This window comes from Oryx dammah, unplaced genomic scaffold, assembly GCF_014754425.2.
Source record: "Oryx dammah isolate SB20612 unplaced genomic scaffold, SCBI_Odam_1.1 HiC_scaffold_23, whole genome shotgun sequence".
Classification (NCBI taxonomy): domain Eukaryota; kingdom Metazoa; phylum Chordata; class Mammalia; order Artiodactyla; family Bovidae; genus Oryx; species Oryx dammah.
This window is the reverse complement of record NW_024070207.1, coordinates 122,968,594-122,993,700: the sequence shown is the minus strand read 5'-3', so window position 1 is coordinate 122,993,700 and position 25,107 is coordinate 122,968,594. Positions and strand designations below refer to the sequence as shown.

General features: G+C 45.6%; 1 protein-coding gene across 1 annotated transcript; it reads left to right on the top strand.

Annotated features, from left to right (window-relative positions):
• The first annotated feature begins 6,439 nt into the window (after positions 1-6,439).
• LOC120882457 (holocytochrome c-type synthase) lies at positions 6,440-14,968 on the top strand. The gene is made up of 7 exons (XM_040266477.1): positions 6,440-6,601; positions 7,170-7,322; positions 9,708-9,859; positions 10,633-10,781; positions 11,549-11,668; positions 13,814-13,900; positions 14,690-14,968. The coding sequence occupies exons 2-7, from the start codon at positions 7,202-7,204 to the stop codon at positions 14,886-14,888; spliced, it is 828 nt and encodes a 275-aa protein (XP_040122411.1). The 5' UTR covers positions 6,440-6,601; positions 7,170-7,201; the 3' UTR covers positions 14,889-14,968.
• Positions 14,969-25,107: the final 10,139 nt, after the last annotated feature.

The window sequence follows — 25,107 nt, the reverse complement described above, 5'->3', positions numbered from 1 at the left end:
GAAACTCCTGTGCATTGCTAGTGGAAATGTAAATTGATGCAGTCGCTACAGAAAAAAGCATGAAGGTTACTCAAAAAAAAAAATAGAACTACCATATGATCCAGCAATTCCATTTCTTGTTCTTTAGCCAAAGGAAATGAAAACACTAACTTGCAAAGATATATACACCCATATGTTCATTAAAACATCATTTACAATAGCCAAGACATGGAAGCAAACTAAGTGCCCATCAATGGATGAATGGATAAAGATGTGGTATTTGTGTACAATGATTATTATTCTGCCAGAAAAAGAATGAAATCCTGCCATTTGAGACAACATGGAAAGACTTTGAGGGCATTATGGTAAGTGAAATAAGTCAGAAAGAGAAAGATAAATACCTACAGAATCCTTAAAAAAGGACTCATAGATACAGAGAAGAAATTTGTGGTGCCAGAGGCTAGGGGTTGGGGGCAGGGTAAAATAGGTGAAGTGGTGAAATGATACAAATTTCAAGTTATCAGGATATAATATACAGCATGGCAACTACAGTTAATAGTACTGTATTATATATTTGAAAGTTGCTAATTGAGTAGATCTTCAAAGTTTTCATCACAAGAAAAAATTTTGTATCTAAATGTGTGATGGATGTTGACTGGACTTATTGTGGTGATCATTTCCCAGTACGTACATATATCAAATCATTATGTCGTACACCAGAAACTAGTACAACATACACCAACTTTATCTCGATTATAAAAACAACCCCTCCATCACAAAAGTAATGGGAAAGATGGAATTATGGGAGAAGCAGAGAATTGTGGGAGAAAAAATAGAATTGTGAGAGAGAGGGAAATTCAGGAAAGAATAAAGAATTGTGGAAAGCATAGGGAATTCTGGAAAAGAACACAGAGATGTGGGAGATACAGGGACTTGTGGGAGATACAGGGACTTGTGGGAAAAACAAAACTGGGGGGGGAGGGAATGTGGGTATGGGGGAATTGTGGGAGAGATCAGAATATTATGAGAGAAAAGAATTGTGAGGGAGAATGAATAATTGTGGAAGAGATGGGGAATTATAGGAGAAATGGAAGTACAGGAAAGAAAGAATTGTCCAAGAGATGAGGAACTGTGAGAGCTCTGAGAACAAAGTAACACTTTGTAAACAGAAGTAACTGTAGGTTTGGAAAGGAGATTCATTTTACCAGGACCTGTCATAAATTTTGTTTGAAAGTCTAAGAGATTCAGTTTTCCTCTTTGCTAAACCCTGGGTCTGACAGTAGCAGTTTATATCACATTACCATGGAGGCAAATCTGTTTACACTACCTGTGTATCTGCATGCACACACACAAACATACACTCACACACAAACACACACAAATGCACACATGCATATGCACACATACACACAAATAAATACACGCCTTGGAAATTTCATACATGAATAGAAATAAACCTAATAAAATGGCTGGGAAATTTTTTTTTAACCTCCTAAAAATAAAGCAAAATGGAAAAGTGATAGAAAATGAGAGAAAATATAAGAAAATTATACTGCCAGTCTAGGAATCTAACATATGAGTAATAGAAGTTCCATAAAAGAGAGAATGAAGAAAGAGGAGGGGAGCAAGTTATTAAGAAAAGGTGGGAGGGGGATTCAGGATTGGGAGCTCGTATACACCCGTGGTGGATTCATGTCAATGTATGGCAAAACCAACACAGTATTGCAAAGTAAAATATAGTAAAAATAAAATTAAAAAAATAAAAAAAATTCTAACTAAAAAAAAAATACTGAGAGCAGGACCATATAGTCCTTGCTCCGCTACCATATTCTCTGCCTTCCTTTTGCCTGTGGAAAACTTTAGTCAAAGAATAAGTTTAGTCAGAGAAGTGAGAAATGCTGAAACAAAGGAAAACAGTCAAAGGAGACTAAATAATAATGTAGTCATTAAGCATAGTCAAAGACATTTGGTTCTTTCTCAAGGGCTATAGATAATATTCTGAGCCATATTCTGTGAGCTGTCTTATAGATACCAAAACAATTCTGAGAACTGACCACAAAGAAATGGGAACAAGTGGACCCTGGGACAGAGGATTAGCTGTACCTAAAACAATCAAGATGATACTGGTCAGACCACTGATGATCAATTTGAAGATGACTGTTAGAGATGACTGTGCTATCTCTGCATGTAACCCTCCCCCCACCAAATCTGTCTATAAAAGCTCTCAACTTTTATAGCCAGAGGGAATCAACCTTCAGACAGATGTCCCCCACCCTCCCCCTCAGTTGCCAGTATCCAAAATAAAGCAACCTTTCCTTTCCACCAATCTGGCCTGTTTATTGGCTTTTGAGCAGCGAGCAGCCAAAGCCACCATAAACTCCTTTTGGTAACAAGATCTCTAACATGAAGGATATGAGTATTCAGAATGAATGGGCCCATCAAGTGCAAAGCCAGTGAAAGCAAAGAGCACATCTTTTCAGACCACTGTAAAGAAGAGAAGATCCTAAAAATATCGAGGAAGAAAAAAAAAAAGAAATGACATCTGATTTCTCAATATCAACAATGAAAACTAGAAGATAATGAAGCAATTACTTCACAATTTGTAATGATATGTTTCTAAACCTAGAATTATATATCCAAGCTACCAGTCAAGTGGGAGGGTAAAACACAGACATTTTGGATTTCCAAGACCTTAAAAACTGATGTGCTCCCAAAACAATGCAAAGAAGAATACACAGCATCCAAGAACCAGAGATCCAAATCAAGACAGGAAAAGGTTGACAGCAAGGTCCAGGAAGACAACAGGCAGAAATCATTTCCAAACAGTCTAGAACTGGGCAGTGGCAGAGGTCAGGTGTTTATTCAAGAGTGAGGACTCAAGGGGTTGGGGGAAAGAAAACATAAACAGTAGCTACTTGGAGAAACAAATGGCAATCCACTTCAGTATTCTTGCCTGGAAAATTCCATGGACAGAGAAGCATGGCGGGCTACAGTCCATGGAGTCACAAAGAGTCAGACACAACTGAGCGTACATATAGAGTGAAAGTGAAGTCGCTCAGTCGTGTCCGACTCTTTGCGACCCCATGGGCTGTAGCCTACCAGGATCCTCCATCCATGGGATTTTCCAGGCACGAGTATTGGAGTGGATTGCCATTTCCTTCTCCAGGGGATCTTCCTGACCCAGGGATCTAACTCCGGTCTCCCGCATTGTAGGCAGATGTTTTATCGTCTGAGCCACATACAGGGTAGTTGATATATTTGAATGCTGACAGGTAATCATTTAAAACTAGACAAAGAGGAAAAAGAAAACAAGGATTAAATTCTAATGGAAATTTTATACAAGAAAAACTGTCATCAACGGTCATTACAAATATTTTTTTAGTCATAATAATGTAAATACTAAAATCCTAAGGGAAATCAGTCCTGAATATTCATTGGAAGGACTGATGCTGAAACTGAAGCTCCAATATTTTGGTCATCTGATGCAAAAAGCTGATTCATTGGAAAAGATCCTGATGCTGGGAAAGATTGAAGGCAGGAAGAGAAGGGGACAACAGAGGACGAGATGGTTGGATGGCATCACTGACTCGATGAACATGAGTTTGAACAAGCCCTGGGAGTTGGTGATGGACAGGGAAGCCTGGCGTGCTGCAGTCCATGGGGTCACAAAGTTGGACACGACTGAGCGACTGAACTGAACTGAAAGTAAATACTAAACAAGATTTTTCCAAAATGGTTTATAACTATTGGTAGAGGGGAGGGATGCACATGTATGTGTGTGCACGTTTGTGTTAGCATGTTACTTAGAATGTGGAGGGACAAACAAGAAGAAACAATTCAGAGTAGAAACTGAGGCCGAAGGTGTCCTGCCACAGTCTTCTCACCCACCTATTGGTTTTCCTGTAACTCCCAGCATTAGTTTTAGTAGCTCCTTCTCTATAAAGCATTCTTTACTTACTCCTTCCTTTCTATCCACTTGTTGCACATCAACCTCATAATAGTCACTTCTTCCAAAAGTCCAGGAACAATCTGCACATCCATATACTGAAATGCAAATATGGTTATTTGTCATGCCTGTCTCTTCAATTACCAAAGGTTCTTGCCCTCTTTGTGAAACATGCCCCTTTGGAATCTAGTGAAGTGTGTTATCTTCTCAAAATAGTATTTTTACGTGCATAAAACAAATTACAAAAGAAGCCAATTACAGTTGCTCCTCAGTATCCATGGGGGCGTGGTTCCAGAACCCACTGCTGCTGCTGCTGCTAAGTCACTTCAGTCGTGTCTGACTCTGTGTGACCCCATAGACGGCAGCCTACCAGGCTTCCCCATCCCTGGGATTCTCCAGGCAAGAACACTGGAGTGGGTTGCCATTTCCTTCTCCAATGCATGAAAGTGAAAAGTGAAAGGTAAGTCACTCAGTCGTGTCCGACTCTTCGCGACCCTGTGGACCGCAGCCTACCAGGCTCCTCTGTCCATGGGATTTTCCAGGCAAGAGTACTGGAGTGGGGTGCCATCGCCTCCTCTGCCAGAACCCACTACAGATCCCCAACTCCAAAGAAGCTCAAGTCCCATAATCAGCCTTCCATATCCATGATTCAACCACTCCCAGATTCTAGTATTTATTGGAAAGAAAAAACCCACATGTAAATAGACACGTGCAGTTCAAGCCCATGTTATTCAAAGGTCGACTGTATAATGAAATATAGTTATTAGTTATCAACATATTAAAAAAAAGATTGTGTAGGTTAAAGGCTAGGTTGCGCAGGAAATACACACCAAAGTAATATAGTTTTTTAAAATGCTGTCTTGATCCAGTTTTGAGGCACTGGCTAGAGGCTGGTCAGTTCCCTGACTTGAGCATCTAAGCCCACAGCCCCCAATCACCTCCCTTACTGGGCTCTTATATTCTGGGCCACTATCTACCTGCCCTCATCACCCCTGGGCCAGGTACCAAACAACTGGGGATAGCTCCTATGCTCCAGAGCCTGCTGAAATTATTCAAATCAGCCAGTCCTCAACCTGCTTGCCCTGCCTTGGCTGGCTCCTCTGTCCTTGTGATTTCCCAGGCAAGAATACTGGAGCTGATTTCTGTTTCCTCCTCCAGGGGATCTTCTCCACCCCGAAACTGAAACTGTATCTCTTGCATTTCCTGCACTGGCAGGTGGATTCTTTCCCACTGTGCCACCCAGGAAGCCCTCTTTCCTATGGAAACCATAATAAAGGCTCATGCCCACAGCTCCCCTCTCCATCCCTGCCTAGTGGTGTGCCCAGTGCCCCCATGTGTGGCGCCTCATGGTGTGGTATGTACTCCGACTCTTGGGATCTGTGAGTATAATAAACTATCTTTTTAATGGTAGTCATTTTCTGTCATCAAATCTAAGCAAAATTACACTTATTAAAAAGGCTGAGATTCCGCAAGATTTGTGCATACAAATGTCCTCATGAACAACTTTGAGAGTGATGGAAAGACAAGGCAAAGGGAAAAATAGAACTGTAATGCAGTCAGAGTGGGAGCCTCAGCTCATCCTAGAAGCAGCTCTGAAGCTGCGATGGCCCTTCTGAGTTGTCCCTCTTGAGGCTAGGGGCCTGGACTTAGGTGCACTGCAGCCTATGCCCACAGAGGGAATATGATTTTGCCTGAAGCAGTTCTCTTAAGCACTGGGCAATTCCTGAAAAGAGACTTCACAGATGCACTACGGTGATACAGAAAGACATATGCTTTTTACATTTTAAAAAACAAGATAAACTTACTTTAATTTTAAAGTAGTGATGAATAGTAGTATTTTGAGACAGAAATGACAATCATATGTAACATCATTTCTCTGTAATTGTTATCAGTGCCACATAGCTAACACTACCAGGATTTGTCGCCTGCCTTCCTGATGGAAAAAAATACTTTCTGTTAGAGGCAAGCGAAAATACAGACCTTCAAATCCACACAGATGGTTGGATGGCATCACCGACTCAATGGACATGAGTTTGGGTGAACTCCAGGAGTTGGTAATGGACAGGGAGGCCTGGCGTGCTGCAGTCCATGGGGTCGCAAAGAGTCGGACACGACTGAGCGACTGAACTGAACTGATCTGAACTCCACACACCCTGTTAAGAAGACCTGCGGAGCCAAGAACTTTTGTTCATTTCTGGATCTCCAGATTCGGCCACAGCTCTGCATACCTACTGATGTTTCTTGAGTCATTACTATAATTAAAACTGACGGGATACAATTTAAAAGGTATAAATTTTAAAACTCTTCCAATGCAACGTCTCCGCAGTTTAAAGCGCCTCGCCCCAGGGCAAGTCTGTTCAAGCAGACTTGTCTGCTTCGCCAGGAGGGGCGGGATCAGAGAGGGGCCTTGCCTTTATAGGCCAGGACAGGAGGGGCGGGGTCTACTCCGTTGTGATGGACAGAAACCCTCCCCCTTCAGCCGGTGCGCCCGCCTCCCACGCGCCCGGAAGTCCTGCCTTCGGAAGAGGAAGTAGCGGCGTGAGCGAGAGCCGGCTGTGACCCAGGCAACAGCGGTGACCGATCGAGGGGAGGGGAAGGTGGTGGCGGCGGTTTGCTGCCACTCCGCGTCGGAGTTGGCGGTTAGAGGCGGGACCGGCAGCCGGGTACAGGAGTCAGGTGCGGAGGGGCAGGCTAGCTGAAGCAGAGTCCGGGGGCGGTGTCTGGGATCCTGGGACTCGACGGTGCCACGCGCGGGGACCGTGCGAGGAAGACTGCGGCCGCGCTGTGCCCTCCGCTGACCTTTCCTTCCTTCCTCTCGTCTCTTTTCTGCGCCGTACTCTTCCCAGACCCCCAGACCCTCACCTACCCCTAGTCTGGACTCGGTGGGCTTCCTCTCTCATCGGATCACCACCTCGGGATCCTCTTCCCTTCAACCCCGGGCCTACAGCCCCCTCGCTATGACATGGTTTCTCAGGGACCGCCTCACTTCACCCCCCAAGTCCGCACACCCTTAGAAACGTTCCCCCAAAGGTGTAGATTTCACACTAGTATGTCCCAAAGGGGGGTGATCTGTTAAAGCTGTCCCTCATCAAAGTGGAGGGCGAAGTGGAGCCCCTGCCCAGTACATTTCTATAAAGGTGACAAGAAGGAAAAACAAGGGTTGGCCACATTAAGAATACTAAGGGAATAGTGGGAACCCAGGCATCAAGCATTCATCTCTCTGGTTTGGCCCGTGTGAATTTAGAATTGCTTGGATTCAACACTGGGAGTCCCACCATGGGCTTGTCTGCATCTACCCCTGCTGCTTCTACAGTTCAGACCTCTACCCCTGCTGCTTCAGATCATCAGACAGCAGCCCCGACGTCTGGATGCCCAATGCATGAAGGGAAAGTGAAAGGTAATGGACCGTTTATCTAGAAGATAAAAAGAGAATTCTCCAAAAGAGCTCTGAGGAGGCGGTATAGCATGCTGGTGAGGCTCCTCAGGCCTGGGAGTGGGGTGACCTGGGTTTGGTCCTTTTGTTGTTACTTTCAAGGTACGTGACTGTAGACAAGTTACTTCTCTAAGTCTCAACCCATCATCACCTGTAAGCTGAGGATATAGTATTGCCCAGGGTTATGGTCATGACTGAAGATCGTGGGTAAGTGAGGAGGGATTGCTCCATACATCAGCCCCTACTCCAACAATTTGCCATTGTCCACTTTAGCGGGTTTTTGAGGAGGCAAGCCCCCCTCAGCCCAGAGGACACTTGGCAATGCCTGGAGGCCTTTCTGCACGTCGTAACTCAGAGGGGAGGGTACATCTAATGAGGAAAAGACAGGAGTGCTGCTAAATATCCTACAATGTACAGTGCAGACCCTGCAACAGACAGTCACCTGGCCCCAGATGTCGAGACTGCCCAGGCTGAGAAGCTTTGGTCTAGATCATGTTGTCTTTCTTTATCCATACAGCTTTACTCCTCCCTCTGTTGGATTACTCTGTGTAAAAAATAAGTCATTTCCATTTTTTTAGGTGCAAAGGAGAGACTTGAAATGCTTTCCTCTTTCATTGGTCCACCTGCTGCTTTAGATTGTCTTTGTAAAAGTATGGTCTAAATTCACCAGATGTGTGACTTCTTGTTTCCAGACATGAGGGCAGGAAGCAGTGTTAGCGTGCTTACCTAGTGCTGATGCTTGCTGTGTTAGAGCTGTTCATTCCTTCAGTCAGCCCATAAGAATGTGCTCCCTGCCCACCCTGTGCTAAGCACTCAGTGGTTCTGTGTGTGTTGTTTTTCCACTGGAGAACAGCAGTGTCTAAAACAGACACAAATCCTTTGCCTACTGGAGTTTACATTCTCATCCTCAAAATCCTGCATGGTACGTCCCCCACCCCCACCCCTTTGTTTCGTAATTAAGGAAACTTACAAGTCACACAGCTAGTAAGTGGCAAAACCAGTGAAAATTCTGGGGCCTTGAATAAGGACCAGTCTGGTGCTCTTCTAGGGTTTCTCCTTACAGGCAGAATGGAGGCAGACATGGACGGAGCAGGTGTGTGTCTGTTCTGAGCATCTCCAGAAAGTCACACAGTGCTGTCTAGGGTCTGATTTCATTTGCTGTGTTCCTAGGAGTGCTGTCAGTCAGATGAATTTCCATTAGGAAAGAAGGTGGGTATCTGTAGGAGACTAAAGGGGCTACTGATTCTCTGATATGAAAAATGTAAACAGGATTTTCTTTCCAACACCAGTTGGGACCAGTGCGCCAGAAGAGACTGGCGAGGAGAGGGGGCAGAACAAGTCTCCCTCCACCCCTCAGTAGACAGCTCTACAGGGTCCTTGCAGAGGAAAGGAAGTAAACGGAAATTTGTCTTTTGCGTGTAGGGCGCCCAGAGTTCAGTGTCTCCTTGGTGTTCACTGCTGCTGCCCAAAATAAAGGTTCCTTTCCACCAGCTATGTCTTCCTGGGCCACAGATCTCCCCTTGCCTGCCTGCCTCCTTTGTCTACACCACCTTCCCAGCCCACACACTTGTTTCCAGTGGCACCTGGGATCCTTAGGCATTGACTTCCCTGCCTGCTGCTGTTCTCGAAATGGCATCTGGATCCCACATGGACTGGGGGACGTTTTCTTTAGTGGGTGCCTTTGCTTGGTGAACTTGCTGTCTCCTGACAGCAAATCAAGCCTCAGCCAAGTGGTCTTGTTTTAGTCCTGGAACAGGGCACAAGCACAGCACATCCTGGATTTTCCCCACGAGCCTTTTGGACGGCTCCTCTGCTCATTTTTACCTCCTGTCCCCAGTCCCTGAGAGAAGACATCCATAATGAAAGCCTGGCCTCCTGTGCCCTAATGAAAGCCTGGCCTCCTGTGCCCTGGTGGGCGTTGGGTGTTGTCTGGAACTGGGGAATAGAGAAGTCGGGGAGACCCATTCACGGGGGGGGCCCTGCCCCCAGAGGTACCTCTGTAACAGCTCATAGCAACTCCCTGCTCCATTTCCTAAACCCCTGCTGTGGGCAGTACCTACTCTTGCCAATGCTGAGACTCTGGGGGTTTGTTTTTCTTGGGGGGTAACACAATAGGAGAATGGGGACCCATTTCTCTTCCAAGGGGAAAGTTAATTTATGGAGCCTCTTCGTGGTCTGTAGGGTATTAGATTGTCAGCCAGCTTAGCGCTTGGTAGCTGTGACCAGTAGAATCCTGACTTTGTCTGTGCGGGTGATCCCTGGTCAGACATTCAACTTTTCGGGGCCCGGATTGAGAGCCAGATGTCCTGCCTTTGTGGTGACAGTGTTTTCACCCTTGATCTGTTTCAGGCTGTCCAGTGAGTGCTGAGCCATCGGACTCAACCTGTGGGAGCAAAACGAACTCTGTACCTGCGCACCAGGAGCGCGCCTACGAGTACGTGCAGTGTCCCATCACTGGCGCCAAGGCCGGGAATAAGGAGAACCTGGATCCTTCTAACCTGGTAACCCTCGACCAGCCCCTCTGCCCAGAAGTTTTTAATGTAGGGATGCCCTTACAGGCTCCCAAACTACAGGCTGCTAGGATTGATCCTTCTGTCCTTTGAAAACGGAGAAGTCTGATATTCCATCCATAGTGAAGATCTAGACTGTGTCACTAAGTGTAGTTTCAGAGAGCGCCTAGGAAAGCCATAGGCTATCCCCAAGCGCCAGAGCAGGCTGACCTGGAATCAGCCACGCCTGAGGATGTTGCTTTGGGGGTAGAGTATTAGGTGGGCGGGAGATCTATTAGCAGCACGGCTAGAGTTCGGAAAGGTGTTGCTGGTTTGGGGAAACACCATAGGCACACTGCAAGGTTGGGTGCCTTTTAAGGCACAGCTGGGTGCCAGCCTTGTGTGACCACCAGTGACAGAATGCCATTGAGAAAGTGGTGGTATTCTGTTTTGTATACATATCAATACACACACATTTATCGCCTCATCTTTTCCAGAAATTTGTAGCAGTGCCTGCCCATCATGGTATTAGTTTTTACTTTCTAATCCTTGAGAAAGAGACCATATGTTTGACTGTAACATGTATTTACCATTTATGTGAAGTCAACAAGGAAAAGAGCTTCTGCGCTCTGACTAAACCGAGAGGCCTGAAACTGATGATGTGGCTGGTTTAATGAGGAAACTGGGCTGTGTGTGTGATACCTTGCTTTCCAGGAAGTAATTATGTTGCTTGTTTCTACTTTGTATTTCCAACCTTTTTTTTTAAACCCACTTATTCTACATAGATGCCACCTCCTAATCAGACACCAGCCCCCGACCAGCCATTTCCACTATCTACTGTGAGAGAGGAATCATCTATTCCAAGGGCAGATTCAGATAAAAAGTGGGTTTATCCTTCTGAACAGATGTTCTGGAATGCGATGTTAAGGAAAGGGTGAGTGAGTGAGCATATTCCTGAGGCTATAAATTTGCTTGTGAAACTAACCTTTTTAACATTTAATTTTTAGATGAATCTAATCTAAGAATTAAATGTTAGAGGTTTTATCCCCCAGGTGTACAGTAAATGTTTATACTAACCAACTGATTTTTCAGACTTAACCAGAATATAAGTGCAAGGTATTAGGATTCTCCAGAGAAACAGAACTAATAAGATGTAAATATCTTGCTATACGTATAGAGAGATTTGTGGTAAGGAACTGACTCATGGTTACGAAGGTGGAGACGTACCACAATCGGCTCGGCAGGCTGGAGACCCAGGAGAGTCTATATTTCAGTTCAAATCCAAAGGCAGGAAGAGAAACCGATGTCCCTGTTGGAAAGCAGGCAGGCAGAAGGAGTTCCCTCTTACTTGCAGAGGCTCTGCCTTTTTGTTCTGTTGCAGCTTTGAGAGCTGGGCCCGCTCTGCCCATTTAAATGTTAATCTCATCTAGAATAATGTTTGACCAAATATCTGGGTACCCCATGGCCCAATCAAACTGACACATAAAACTAACCCATCACAGCCAGTAAGTTTTTTTTAAGTACCACTGCTACATAAAATACTTAGAAAAAGGAAATTTGTGATACTAATTTAAAAAGTGTCACTTGAAAAATCGAGGGATCCTTGATATTTGGATAAATTGGATTTTTGGTGACACAGTGAAATGAATACATGGCATTCGCAGTAATGTTTGTCAAGTTTTACCAAATGTTCTTTCCTAGGTGGAAATGGAAGGATGAGGATATTAGTCAGAAAGACATGTATAATATCATTAGGATTCACAACCAGAATAATGAGCAAGCTTGGAAGGAGATTTTGAAATGGGAAGCCCTTCACGCTGCGTAAGTATGTTCGAGATCTTAAAAAAACCATTCTTCCAGCATCTTAATTTCATAGCTGCTTTCTATGAAAGAAATAGAAGGGTTTTAGTCCAACACTGTGCTATTCTATTAAGACATTTTAGGTAGCAGGCCTGTGTCAGTGACTTGCGTGACAGACTGCCCCACTCAGCCATGTAAAATGCCGACTATTTAAGTATGTTCGTGGGTTCAGTGAGTCCCAAGTGCAGGAAGGACAGAGCAGGGATGGCTGGTCTCTGCTCCCTAATGCATGGGGTCTCAGCCACCGAGACTTAGTGGTCAGGGGTGGCTGGACAGCCGTGGGCTGGAAGCCTTCAAAGGCCCCATTTACTCCCCTGGTAAGTGATACCATGCCAGCTCTCAGCTAGGACGCCTGCCCATGGCCTCTAAATGTGGCTGCTTTGGCTTCTTCACACCATGGTGACTGGGCTCCCAGAGCTAGAGTTACAGAAAGCTCCAGGGACACTGCATCTCCTGCGATGACCGAGTCTGGGAAGTCCCATGGTGTCACCAGCCTGCCCACACGCAAGGGGAGGGCCCGCAGACCTCAACAGGAAGAGCGTCACAGTCCATTCCAGGCAGAGCACAGGGGCAAGGAACTCTAAAACGCTCTCTGCCCCAAGGGAGCTGGGAAGATTTTGTTCACACACAGCAGCATGTATTGAATCCCCATCAGGAGTAAACATCAAGAGGCAGCTTTGCATATGATCATTTTTTCTTGGGGAGATGGGGCTTCCCTGGTGATTCAGATGGTAAAAAATCTGCCTGCAATGCAGAAGACCCAGGTTTGATCCCTGTGTCAGGAAGATCCCCTGAAGAATGGAATGGCAACTCACTCCAGTATTGTTGCCTGGAGAATCCCATGGTTAGAGGAGTCTGGTAGGTTGCAGTCCACGGGGTCGCAAAGTTGGACACGACTGAGAAACTACACACTTTTTCTCTGGGAGACTAGCTAAATGCAGTTGTGAGTTAGTGGCAGTGGGCCATCAGTCTGTTCAGAGCCATGGTCCTCACACTTGAGCTGCCTCAGCATCACCTAGGGGTTTCTTGCAATACTGAGTGCTGGGCCCCGCCCCCAGGATTTCTGATTCAGTCGATCTGGGGTGAGCATTTCCAGAATGGTGCCTGCTTGAGGGCTCCACCTGGAGAATGGTAGGGGGTGGGGCATGTCTCCGCAGAGCCAGATGTCATCATGGTTGGGGGCTCATGTTTTTAATTCGTGGCAAAATGTGATTAAATTCTTGGACAAAATCCACTCAATGTGGAGACTTAGGCTGCAAGTGTGCTGTTGCTAAAGCTGAGAATGAAAGGAGCTTGGCTAGCCCTTAGCTGGGGGCCCGTCACACGTGGGGTGCTTTGCTCCATCCCAGTTCATTAGAGAGACCTGTTTAGGCCAAAGCCTGTATTTACAGTGGCAGCAGCTGCCAAGACAAGTAGCCTCTTGTATTTTCTACTCCCCCTGCAGGGGACAGTGCTGTGTGCCTCATGCCAGATGACCGGGAGACTCCCCCCGCAACCCCCGGGGCCCCTGTGAGCTTGGGGGTGGGGGCTGGCAGGGCACCTAGAAAGTTCAAGCCCAGGGTCTGCCCAGAGAGTGAGTAGATTGTCTCAGCAGGACCTTGTCCCCCCACCCATCAGCTTATGTACAGTTATTTAAAGAGATGGTCCAACACTGATTACATTAGTTCCTAGGGAGAGCAGCGGTTTTTTTTCTTCATGAAGGTTGCTCATTGGTTTCAAATGAGAGAGGAGTATAGGATTTTCTTACATTCATCTGGAAAAAACCCCAGCTGCTCTTCGTGCAAGAGGAGAGTTTATGCCTGATACCTGACCCTTTTTTTCCTAAGAGTACACCATGTGGACAGGCCCTGACCCGGACTCCTGCCAAGAGTAGCACAGATACTCAGAGGGAAGGGGAGGGAGTAGCACGCACTTGATCCAGAAGTTAAAACACAGCGTTTTTTTTTTAAAGCAAATAGGGATATTTCTGTGAGGTTTTTCAGTTACCTTTCTCTAATATTATGTAAAATGTATACAGAAAAATGTGTGTCATGGAGAAACTGCAATATTGTTTTTCAAGGGAAAGAGAGTTGTCTTAATAGATATTTCTTCTTTGGGGATTTCTAGCGAGTGTCCTTGTGGTCCATCCCTGATCCGGTTTGGAGGCAAAGCGAAAGAGTATTCACCACGGGCAAGAATTCGCTCCTGGATGGGGTGAGTGTCTGCAGAAATGTTCTGTTCCTCAGGTCACGGTCTGCTTGCTCTTGGCATTAAAACCAGGCAGTCAGAGAACTGCAGTGCCATCTTGCGAAACATGCTTCACTTTCAGCTGCAGACCTCCTGTGCTCCCTCAAGGTGGCGCTGCAGACAGCTTGGGGTTACTTCCTGTCTACTGCTCATAGTGTTGACTGGAGTCGTCTTCTCTGTGTTCTTGCACTGCCCCCTGGCTCCTCCCACACTCCTGCTCTGTCCACCTGTGCACTCCATGCTCCCTGTTGTCATGGATTCATAGCTCCCACCTGCTTCCCTGGTGGCTCTGCTGGTAAAGAATCCGCCTGCAATGCGGGAGGCCTAAGTTCAATCCCTGGGTTGGGAAGATCCCCTGGAGAAGGGAAACGCTACCCACTCTAGTATTCTGGCCTGGAGAATTCCATGGACTGTGTAGTCCGCGGAGTCACAAAGAGTCAGACACGACTGAGCAACTTTTGCTTTCACCTGCATTTCTGCAGGTGCTGAGCTGACCTCCCCAGCCTGGCTGTGCTTCCTGCCATTGACCTTCTTCCCTTGTAGCAGATAGCTGTCCGCTGATGGGGGCACCTCCCGCTTTCCAGCCCTACCTTCCCGCAGCACTGTGGACCATGCTCATTAGAGCCTCACCTCTCATCCAAGGTGGACCCTGAGAGCCGGCCTCCCCATTCGCTGCCCTGCTGGCTTCCTCACCGCCTAACCCCAGCTCAGCATCCCACAGGCGTGGTAACCCCCGCCAGCATGTTTTCATTCCAGGTACGAGCTGCCTTTCGACAGACACGACTGGATCGTCAACCGTTGCGGGACGGAAGTGAGATATGTCATTGACTACTATGATGGGGGTGAGGTCAAGCAAGACTACCAGTTCACCATCCTGGACGTGCGGCCCGCGTTGGATTCACTGTCGGCCGTATGGGACCGGATGAAAGTGGCCTGGTGGCGCTGGACTTCCTAAGCACTGCTTTGTCAGAGATGAGAAAATAGAAATGATTTTTTTTTCTGAGAAGTACATTAAACTATTTTCCCCAAACTGAATTGTGCTCCTGATGTAACAGGGATGTCCAGGCGATCACCTGCCTTCCATGCCACTTAGCAAAGGGTACTCAGCACGTGCTCTTCTGAGTTCCATTTGTACCTTGCAGTTGACGGCACATCATTTTAAGTTTTCTTCCCATGTAGAGAAGTGGGAGGCCCTCCCTGAGTTTCTCCTTTAACTGCAGTATTGTCTGTGTATTTGATCTAAAAGTCTGAATTTCTGAAAAAGACCTTTGCTGAAAATATGAAGAGAGCTGCTCTTTTCCCTCCCTGTTTTAAATACTGATGCATAGACCTGAAAGCCCACAGGATGCTCAACTTTGACCTGTTCCAATATTTTATTTACAAGTGTTCTGTTAGGCTTTTTATACAAGTTACCAGCATTTCTCAAGTCCATCAAATATAGTAGTGACCCCTGAAGAAAATACAGCCACACACTGGCAATGTACTCCGCCAACCTGAGGTGTGTGTGTCTTGCTCTCCAGATTCTTGCTGTTGTGATTTTTTTTTCAGACTGGACCTTGATCCAGAATAATTTCAACTCCCCTATGACTTGATGGCACACATGTGTTGGGAGTATGTGTCTTAACTTTTTAAGTATTTCGCTTTTAATTCCCATTGTTCTGACCTGTAACTGTGTTCCACGTAAGCAGGCTTCACTGTTCTGGCATTTGACGACTTAATCCCATTCTAGAGTTCATCCCTCCCCTCCCTGAAGCCTTCCTCTTGTCCGCCTTGCCTGAACCTTGAAGGTCTGGCTGAAGTCACAATGTTAGAGATGGTCCTGCTCTAAAACACGGTATTTTATCCATTGCTAGAATTCACAAGGAGAATATTTTTCCCAGATGTAGAATGGTTGCATCAACTCACTCTCCGTTCACATCTGTTTTTTAAGGGATTTCTAAGTTTGCCACTGAAATTCTTTGTATCAGTCACCCACACACTGGTTGTTCAACTTACAGCAGCATAATACGACTGTTGGTTGTTTTTGTTTTAAGTGTTTATAGTAGTAACTCATTTATCTTGAATATCGTGGAGTTAAGTTAGTACATGAACTTAGCAGCCTGGAGTGATTCATTTGGTATGAATTTCATTGGTGTGTCTGTGTGGAGTTTTAAAAATCCAACAAACTTAAACTTCTACATTTCAAAATATTTGTGTATTTTCAAAGAAAATAAACCTGATAATTAACAGGTTTTGAAAATCTACTAAGAGTAATTTTATACTTCATCAGACAGAAATAATCTTTACAGAAATGACAGCTATAGTCTTTCTGCTGGAGGTAGCCATTTTCATCACAGCACATATTTCTCACCCGCTGAGGAAGGGAGTTACTGTTCGCATGGTTTTTGGTCCTAAATGCCATTGAGTAAGTACAGGTTAAGGCATTATTATGAGAAACCAAGTGTTGCACCTGGAAACTGAAAATTGAGCCACAGACGGGGAATCACCCCTTTTTAAAGGATTCTAATATTTCTTGAGAAAAAAACCACCTCTGAACTAAACTGTCTTGTGAAGCTGATGACAAGACCACGTTTATACATCCTCCACTTGGGGAGAGAAGACTACAGCCTATTGGACATAAGAGCTGCTTGGTGTCTAAATTATACTTGATCAGATCCAGGGATCAATACTCTGTTGTGATAGGAGGTTTCATTTATAACTTGAAATCATTTTGGATATTCTCCAGGCTTTTAAGCTCCATCTTTCGTCATAGGCTGTTCAGGATTAGAACAACGTACTGCACCCGAGGCTAAGGATTAGCAAATAAGGTGGGGGTGCCAACTGGGACTGCAGATGAAAATGTAGTAGTGTTCCTAGTCGTGCCCTAACTCCCATCCACTCGTGAAATGTTTATGACACTCTACATTCAGGAACACAAAAAGGCAAAAGGTCCAGCCCCCACCTGCAGGGGACTCATAACCTTAGGGAGGACAGTCTATAAATTCAATGCTGATTTTAAAAGAGTTGTGTTAATCCATGGGTTAAGTGCAAATTCACTTAAGTATGTTTTTAATATATATTGAATATACAGTTACCAATTTTTTAATGAGACACCAGTATGGTTTATCCCCCATCAGCTGCTCTTCCTTAACCAAAGAATTGCACATTTCATACCTCACCTCTGCAACAACTATGGGAGTTATATCATGGATCATTTTTGTCGCCATAGGCTTGAGGCTGTGTGTGGTGATCAAGAATACTTTTTCTTGAAAGGATAGCTACACCCCACCCCACCATGTTCACTGCAGCATTATATACAACAGCCCAGAACAACCTGTGTCTGCTCATGGATGAGTGGATAATGTCATATATCATGTGTGTGTGTGTACATGCATACATGCTAAGTCGCTTCAGTTGTGTTCGACTGCGACCCTATGGACTACACCCTGCCAGGCTCTTCTGTCCATGGGATTTCCCAGGCAAGAACACTGGAGTGGGTTGCCATGCCTTCCTCCAGGGGATCTTCCCCACCCAGGAATCAGACCTGGGTCTCCTGCATTGCTGGCGGCTTCTTTACCACTGAGCCATCAGGGCAGCCCCTATGTGTGTGTGTGTGTATATATATATATGACATATATGCCTATTATTCAGCCATGATAATAAAATCTTGCTATTTGCAAAAATATTGCAGTACCTTGAGAGCGTTACGCTAAGTGGAGTAAGTCAGAAACACAAATACCATACCATTTCACCTATATGCAGAATCTAAAAAAACAGTACAACTACCCAAAAACCTGAGCTTATAGACAAGTTGGTGAGACTGGTGGTTTCCAGAGTGTGGGGGTTCAGGTAGGCAAAATTTGTGAAGGGGATTAAAAGGTACAAATTTCCAGTTATAAAGCAATTAAGGACAAATGTCCAACATGGTGAAAGTATGAAAGTATGTCCGACTCTTTGTGACCCTATGGACTGTAGCCCTCCAAACTTCTCTGTCCATGGGACTCTCCAGGCAAGAATACTGGAGTGGGTTGCCACGCCCTTCTTCAGCTGATCTTCGTGACTCAGGGTTCAAACCTGGTTTCCTGCATTGCAGGCAGATTCTTTACCATCTGAGCCACTAGGGAAGCCCAATATTATACGGCAATTAAAGCTCAATTTTTTTTCAAAAAAAAAGACAAACCCGTGTCCTGGGGGCAGACGGCTGCTTTAGAGCCATGTCGCAGCCCTTCACTTGCTATGTAAGCGTAATATCTCTGGGCCTCAGCTTTCTTGGCCATAAAAAGAACAAAAGAACTGAGTGGTTTTGTTTGTTTGGGCTGCTATTACAAATACCATCGACTGGGTAGCTTATAAACAACAGAAATTCATCACTCACCATTCCAGGAGCCAGAAAGTGCCAGAGTAAAGGCGCTGGAAGATTCCACAGAGATGGCGTCTTTGGGCTTGTTCTTGTGAAAGGGGAGAGCGTGGGGGTCTCTTACAGGCCATTCCTGAGGCTCCACCCTCTTGACCTTATCACCTCCCAAATCACCTGAACCCGCTCTGAGCCCACAGCCTGGAAAGGCTTAATGAACATCAGCTGTGCCTAGTCATTCACGAGGAAAAGGTGCGGCTAGGAATCAAAGAAGAACTGAGAAACAGTACCCACCCCTTGCCTTGCTTCTCCCAAGACGAGTCTGTCTAGAGAGGGAGCAGAAGGGTCTCCTTTTTATTTTGGTTACTCATAAGAATTAGCTTCCTCTAAAGGAGCCCGTGTTCTTTAAAATCGCTAAAGGGAAAAAGATGGGTAGCAGTCTTTGACCTTTTAAAAACCATAAACATGACCGTGACATTTGGTTTAGTACTATGCCAGATCTGCTTGACAAAACTGAAGATTGTAATTAGGCCGTTGTGCTTCCTAACCTGAGATGTAGCTCATTGTGTCCTCAGGATCACAAAGGTGTCCCCTCCGTGGAAACTTCAAATGTGCGTGCCTGCTCAGTCCTGTCTGATTTGAGTCTTTGCGACCCCATGGACCCCCATTAGGCTCCTCTGTTTATGAATTTTTTCCAGGCAGGAATCCTGGCCTGGGTTGCCATTTCCTCCTCCAGAGGATCTTCCCAACCCAGGGATCAACTGACATCTCTTGTCTCCTGCATTGGCAGGCAGACTCTTTACCACTCAGTCACCTGGGAAATCCAACTTAATATGTCTCCAGATTAAAAACATTACAAAGTTATGTTTATTACAAGTAAAAAGTATGCAAAATCAATTCAAAAGCAATGCATCACATGGAAAGTATTCTAATATTTTTTTCTGAAATCATAGCAGGTATTGAAAAGTAAAGTTTCTAAGAAAAGTTTATTTGGTGGGAGCCTACATCTATTGGGGCAATAAGGCTTATGTTTACAATTAGCTTTTACTTCGTGCTTTAACATATACATTGTCACATGTGACGAGGGCTGCAGAAACTTCATATGGAGTGGTATAACACAGGAATTGTGAGAAACGATTTCACAGTAACAGTTGAGTGGAGTCCTGATGGACGATTAAACAATATTATCTTGGAGCGAGCTCTGTGCAGAATCACCCCTTTTTAAAAAGAAGATTATTTATGGCTGCACTGGGCCTTGGTTGCTGTGCACGGGCTTTAGTTGCAATGAGCGGGGGCTACTCTCTAGTTGCAGGCTTCTCTTGTTGCAGAGCATGGGTTCTAGAGCGTGGACAGGGAGTTGCAGCACTCAGGCTCATGAGTGGTGGCCCACGGGCTTAGCTGCTTGGCATGTGGGATCTTCCCAGACCAGGGATCGAACCCGTGTTCCCTGCATTGGCAGGCAAATTGTTAACCTTTAGACCACCAGGGAAGCCCCAGAACCATCCTTTAAACACGTTGCTATTCCTTTTACATTTAGGATGAGTTACTGTGACAAGTTCCTGTGGTCCTTCAATGGCTGGGTGCAGAATATTATCAGGATGCTTTGGCTGCAGGTAACAGACCCTGCTGACACTTGCAACACTGGGTGTGTGCGTGGTCAGCTGTACCTCTCCAGACGACTCTGCCTTCCATGCACAATTTCAACTTCATCTTCATAGGCTTCCTTGGTGGTTCAGATGGTAAAGAATCTGCCTGCAATGTGGGAGACCCGGGTTTGATCTCTGGGTCGGGAAGATCCCCTGGAGGAGGGCATGGCAACCTACTCCAGTATTCTTGCCTGGAGAGTCCCATGGACAGAGGAGCCTGGCAGGCTACAGACCACGGGGTTGCACTGACAAGGATGTGACTGAGTGACCAACATTTAATGGGCTAAGTTTCATCACCATCAGATGGCTTCTATTAACAGATGCTGTCAGAGCTTTATGATCCTTGCTTATTGCCAGTAGATAAGAGGTGGAGAGGGAGGGGGAAGTCTCCCACAACATATGGAAGATAAGGTTTCTCTTTAATCAGTTTGGGTCAATTCGGCATTAGGCCTGTGTCCTCACACCCTTCCCATTTTACATTCCCAGGAGAGTGCCTGGTGCTTAGATTAACCAGAGGAATCATCTGCAGAAAACTGCAGTGCCCACTAGAGAATTATATCACTAAACAATGATAAAATCCCAGTCTTAGTTGTCATTTCATTATTTTTCCTTCACTCTCGTCTGTTGGCGTTTCAAATCTGGAGGTGGTGGCTAGTGTAACAGAAGACAGGCTTGGAGAATCTTCATTTCTGTATTGACTCTCTGCACCGGCTAGGGGATTTGAACAATCCCTTTAGGTCTATAAGGCTAACTCACTTCATTCTTTTTATGGCTAAATAAGATTCCATTGTATGGATGGAGGACCTTTTTTTTTTAATCAGGTCATTAGTTGATGGACTTTTGGGTCTTTCCATAGATCCTCCTAAAGGTTCCTTTCTGACCATAATTCTAGGTTTTATGTGGCCTATTTCTCTCACATTTGCCATGTTTTAAGCTAAGGAAAAATAAGTGCTTTGAAAATCTACTTCAGACTGCTGCTGCTGCTGCTAAGTCGCTTCAGTCGTGTCCGACTCTGTGCAACCCTATAAACGGCAGCTCACCAGGCTCCCCCCTCCCTGGAATTCTCCAGGCAAGAACACTGGAGTGGGTTGCCATTTCCTTCTTCAATGGAGGAAAGTGACAAGTGAAAGTGAAGTTGCTCAGTCGTGTCCGACTCTTAGCGACCCCATGGACTGCAGCCTTCCAGGCTCCTCTGTCCATGGGATTTTCCAGGCAAGAGTACTGGAGTGGGTTGCCATTGCTTTCTCCATACTTCAGACTAGTTTTTACATAAAGTACCTCAGTGGATGCACTCTTAAAATTTCACACCATTCATGGTTAACCAGTGCTTTCTTTTTCCTCTATAAAATGGGCTTAAAAACAACCCAAAAGTCCATCAACTAATGACTGGAGAAAAAAAAAAAAAAACTGTCGTCCATCCATACAATGGAATCTATTCAGCCATAAAAAGAATGAAGTACTGATTCCTGCTACAAGATGGATGAATCTTGAAAACAACGTGCTAAGTGATACAAAGGGCTGGGGACTGTATGATTTATTTATAGAAATGTCCAGCATAGGTAAATGTATAGAGGCAGAAAGTAGATTAGTGGTTGCCATAGTTAGGGTGAGAGAGGAATTGGGAGTGAGTGCTAATAGGTATAGGGTTTTCTTTCAGGGGTGATGAAAATGTTCTAAAACTGATGGTTGTGCAACTCTGTTATTCTACTGGAAACCACTGAAGTGTACACTTTAAATGTGTGAAGTGTCTGGTTTCTAATTATAGCTCAATAAATCTACTTGAAAAATGGGAAAAAATGTGCTGGCTGATCCCTCTATTAACTGAGTAGTCAGTCTACCAAGAGTCAGTAACTCAAGCCAAACAAAAGAAGATGTGATATAAATGCATAAACCAAATCCATACATACTAAGGAAAGACTGAGAAGAGCTGAAAGCAGAATCAGTACAAATATGGCCATGAAGTCGGAAAGGGTTGGGGAAATATTGTAAAAAGCCAGGGTAACTCTCGGTTCATTGTTTCACGGTGGTTTCTTCAATTTGCTGCAAAGAAACTGGAAGTGGGATGTTAGACAGTGGCTGTGGATGGACTGAGAATGTGCAAGTGGGCCCTCCCACACCCAGAGAAAGAAATGGCCTCAGCTCCACAGTGGAAACTTAGTAAACGGTGTCTGTTTATGTGCTGTTAAAACATAAGACAAAAATCATTTTATGATCTCCTGTTTCACCTGACTTAAAAACATATGATTCCATACTGTTCAGGCAAAGTATTGCATTAGGGCAGCATTTTGGATCTTGCTGCCTTACCCCCTCTCCGCCTCTCCCTCGTCTGTGGTCTCCCCAGCTAGATGCTCCTCAAAATTTTGTAGAGATCGAATCCCCTGGAGGGCTTGTTAAAATGCAGATTGCTGGGCCCCACCTCCAGGGGGCCTGATTCAGTCAGTCTCGTGAGAACTGGCATTCCTAAGAGGAGAGTGTGCCCAAGAGATGCTAATGGTGCTGACCGGGGTCTGAGCTTCACTGGACTCTGCAGCCTTCAAATCCTCTGCACTTCCATGCACCCCATCTTCTCAATGTATTTAAAATTGCCATGTATTTACAATTGCCACATATTTACCCAGCCATGGGTCCAAGTCCCAAGTAGGAAATGGGAAAGCAAAGGTTACATGTAAATGCCACTTGTCCTTTGTGGCTTATTCCCAAGGGTTCCTTGAAGTCCTCCCGCTTCCCTCAGTTCTGAATGTTGCACAATCCCACTTTTGTCTTGTTTTCATAATGAAAACCTTTCCTTGGAAATTCACCCTCTCACATCACTTCAGTAGGCGATGCAGGGGGCAGGGGGCAGAGGATGATGACAATGGGGTGAAGGCAATGACCTCTCAGCTGGGACAGAAAACCCCTCTGTTAGTGGGTGCTCTTTCTTTGTAAGTCGTGGTCTCAAAAGGCAAACCCTCTCCTGGTGGCTGCTCCCTTCAGCTGCAGAGGTGTTCTGGGTGGTCTCTGCTTCTTGAGCTCTGTTCATCATATTCAATTGCAAGGGCATAACGAACTGCGACAAAGTGGTTTTAACAATAGAAATGGTTCTGGAAGCAACAAGTAAGATCAAAATGTTGACAGAGGTGTGCCAGAAGGTGCTAGAAGGTCTATTTCAGGCCTCTCTCCCAAAGTTCTGGCAGTTCTTGGCTGGTTCCAGAACTTCAGTCTTCATAAGTTGTTCTTTCTGGGTACGTGTCTGTGTCCACGTCCAAATTCCCCCTTTTTATTAGAACAACAGTCATACAAGATTGGGGCCCACCCTAATGACCTTATCTTAACTTGATCATCTGCAGAGACCCTCTTACCAAATAAGGCCATGCTGGTAGGTACTGAGGGCTAGGACTTCAACATCTTTTCCATAGTGGACACAACTCAACACATAACCTGCTCGTTGGCAGAATGGCTGTGAAATTTCTCATCAGGGCCAGGCAGCCTGTCCCTCTGGCGTCTGAGAGCTGTCATTGCTGACCTGCTTCTTTGTTTGCACACTTTGCTCAGCAGTGACATGGCCAACCAGCACTGCCCTGGTCCCTAGCAAGTCTTTGCCCTTTGGACAAGCTCGGCTGTGCTCAGGGCCACCGTGACATCTGCCCCTCCAGATGGGCTCAGCGGCTGATGGAAGTCTCTTGGTGGGAGGCCAGGGAAAGGGCAAGGCAATCAGCTCACCTCCTGCAAAGTGCCAGGAAGGAAAATGAAGCAGGCAACTCACCTGCCCACAGCCTCCCCTCATGGCAGACTTTCCCAAGCAGATTCCGGACCCAGCTCCTGAGTCTTTGACCAAGTAAAGTGATTTGAATTTAGGAGGACTCTGAACACTTACTTGCCATGATCCTTTCCTGCATGACTAAACATGTTTCTGATTCATTTTCTAAGTCATTTTCCCCTGTTAGAGAAGACCCACTCAGAACCCCAGACTTGGCATCAAGACGGCTTTAAGCTGAAGACATTTGAGATTCAGCAGATGCAGAAAAAAGCCTTTTAGAGCTTCCCTTATCTGACTAAAAGCAACTTGTGGGAAATGAAGCTACTATAAATCCCCTCTCTGGGGGGAGTTTTATGGTTCCAAGGGAGACAGAAAGACTGCTCATACCTGTATAGACCATCCTTATCACAAACTTTCTTATCTTCTGTCTGGTTTCCTGAAAACTCGTTTGTTTTTTCAAACAAACCTATTTGGTTTTCCCTTAGAAATTGTTTCTCTCCACTGCCTTTTCCCTACTAGGTTAGGTCCGTAAACCTTTAACCATTTAAGGAGCCAGATACTTCCTTTGTTGGTTCCTGTATGCATGTGAAATAAATCCTTTTTGCCAGGTGATTAAGAGGGTATGGGAAAGTTTTTCCCCTTCAAACCTATTCCAGTATTCTTGCCTGGAGAACCCCATGGACATAGGGGACTGGTAGGCTACAGTCCATAGGGTCGTACAGAGTCAGACACAACTGAAGTGACTTAACAGGCTCACACACACATGCGCGCACACACACACCCTCTAAGCAAATGTGGGCATCTTGTTTGTAGAGAAACAAGAAACAGCTTTGCTCCTGAAGGTTCAGTTCAAATAGCAGGTCTGCACACTTGGATGCATGCATGCTCAGTTGCTTCAGTCGTGTTCAAATCTTTGTGACCCCATGGACCACAGCCTGCCAGGCTCCTCTGTCCATGGGATTCTCTAGGCAAGAATACTGGAATGGATTGCCATGCCCTCCCTCCAGGGGATCTTCCCGACCCAGGAATCGAACTTGCATTTCCTGCACCTCCTGCATTGCAGGCAGACTCTTTACCCACCAGCACCACCTGGGAAGCCCCACACGTGGATGGCCCACCACCAAACCCTGGTTCTGTCACCTTCCAGCTGTGCAACCTTGGGCAACTCATTGGATGTCACTCGGGGTCTTTCATGCTCCCTGGAAAATGAGGATAGTTGTGATTCCTGTCTACTGCTTATGAGGCGGTGAAAGAGTTAATGGGAGTGAAACACTTAGACCGGAGCGGGTGTCCTTAATAAATGTTAGCTCATCATGCTGTGTAAAAAACACTGGCAAACAGATGTTGGTCAAACTGAATTGAGAGAATCTTCTGACCTTTCTGTGAACCCGGGGGGCCTGCAGTTGGGGCTGCTGCTGTGTGCACCATGGGGGACCGCAGGCCACACCAGCCCAGGGGT

What these genes read in the sequence shown, in the direction of transcription:
- LOC120882457 (XM_040266477.1), top strand. Translation starts at nt 7,202, where the DNA reads ATGGGCTTGTCTGCATCTACCCCTGCTGCTTCTACAGTTCAGACCTCT. An exon ending in AATGCGATGTTAAGGAAAGG is followed by an intron (nt 10,782 to 11,548) that starts GTGAGTGAGTGA and finishes GTTCTTTCCTAG; the next exon opens with GTGGAAATGGAAGGATGAGG. An exon ending in TGGGAAGCCCTTCACGCTGC is followed by an intron (nt 11,669 to 13,813) that starts GTAAGTATGTTC and finishes GGGGATTTCTAG; the next exon opens with CGAGTGTCCTTGTGGTCCAT.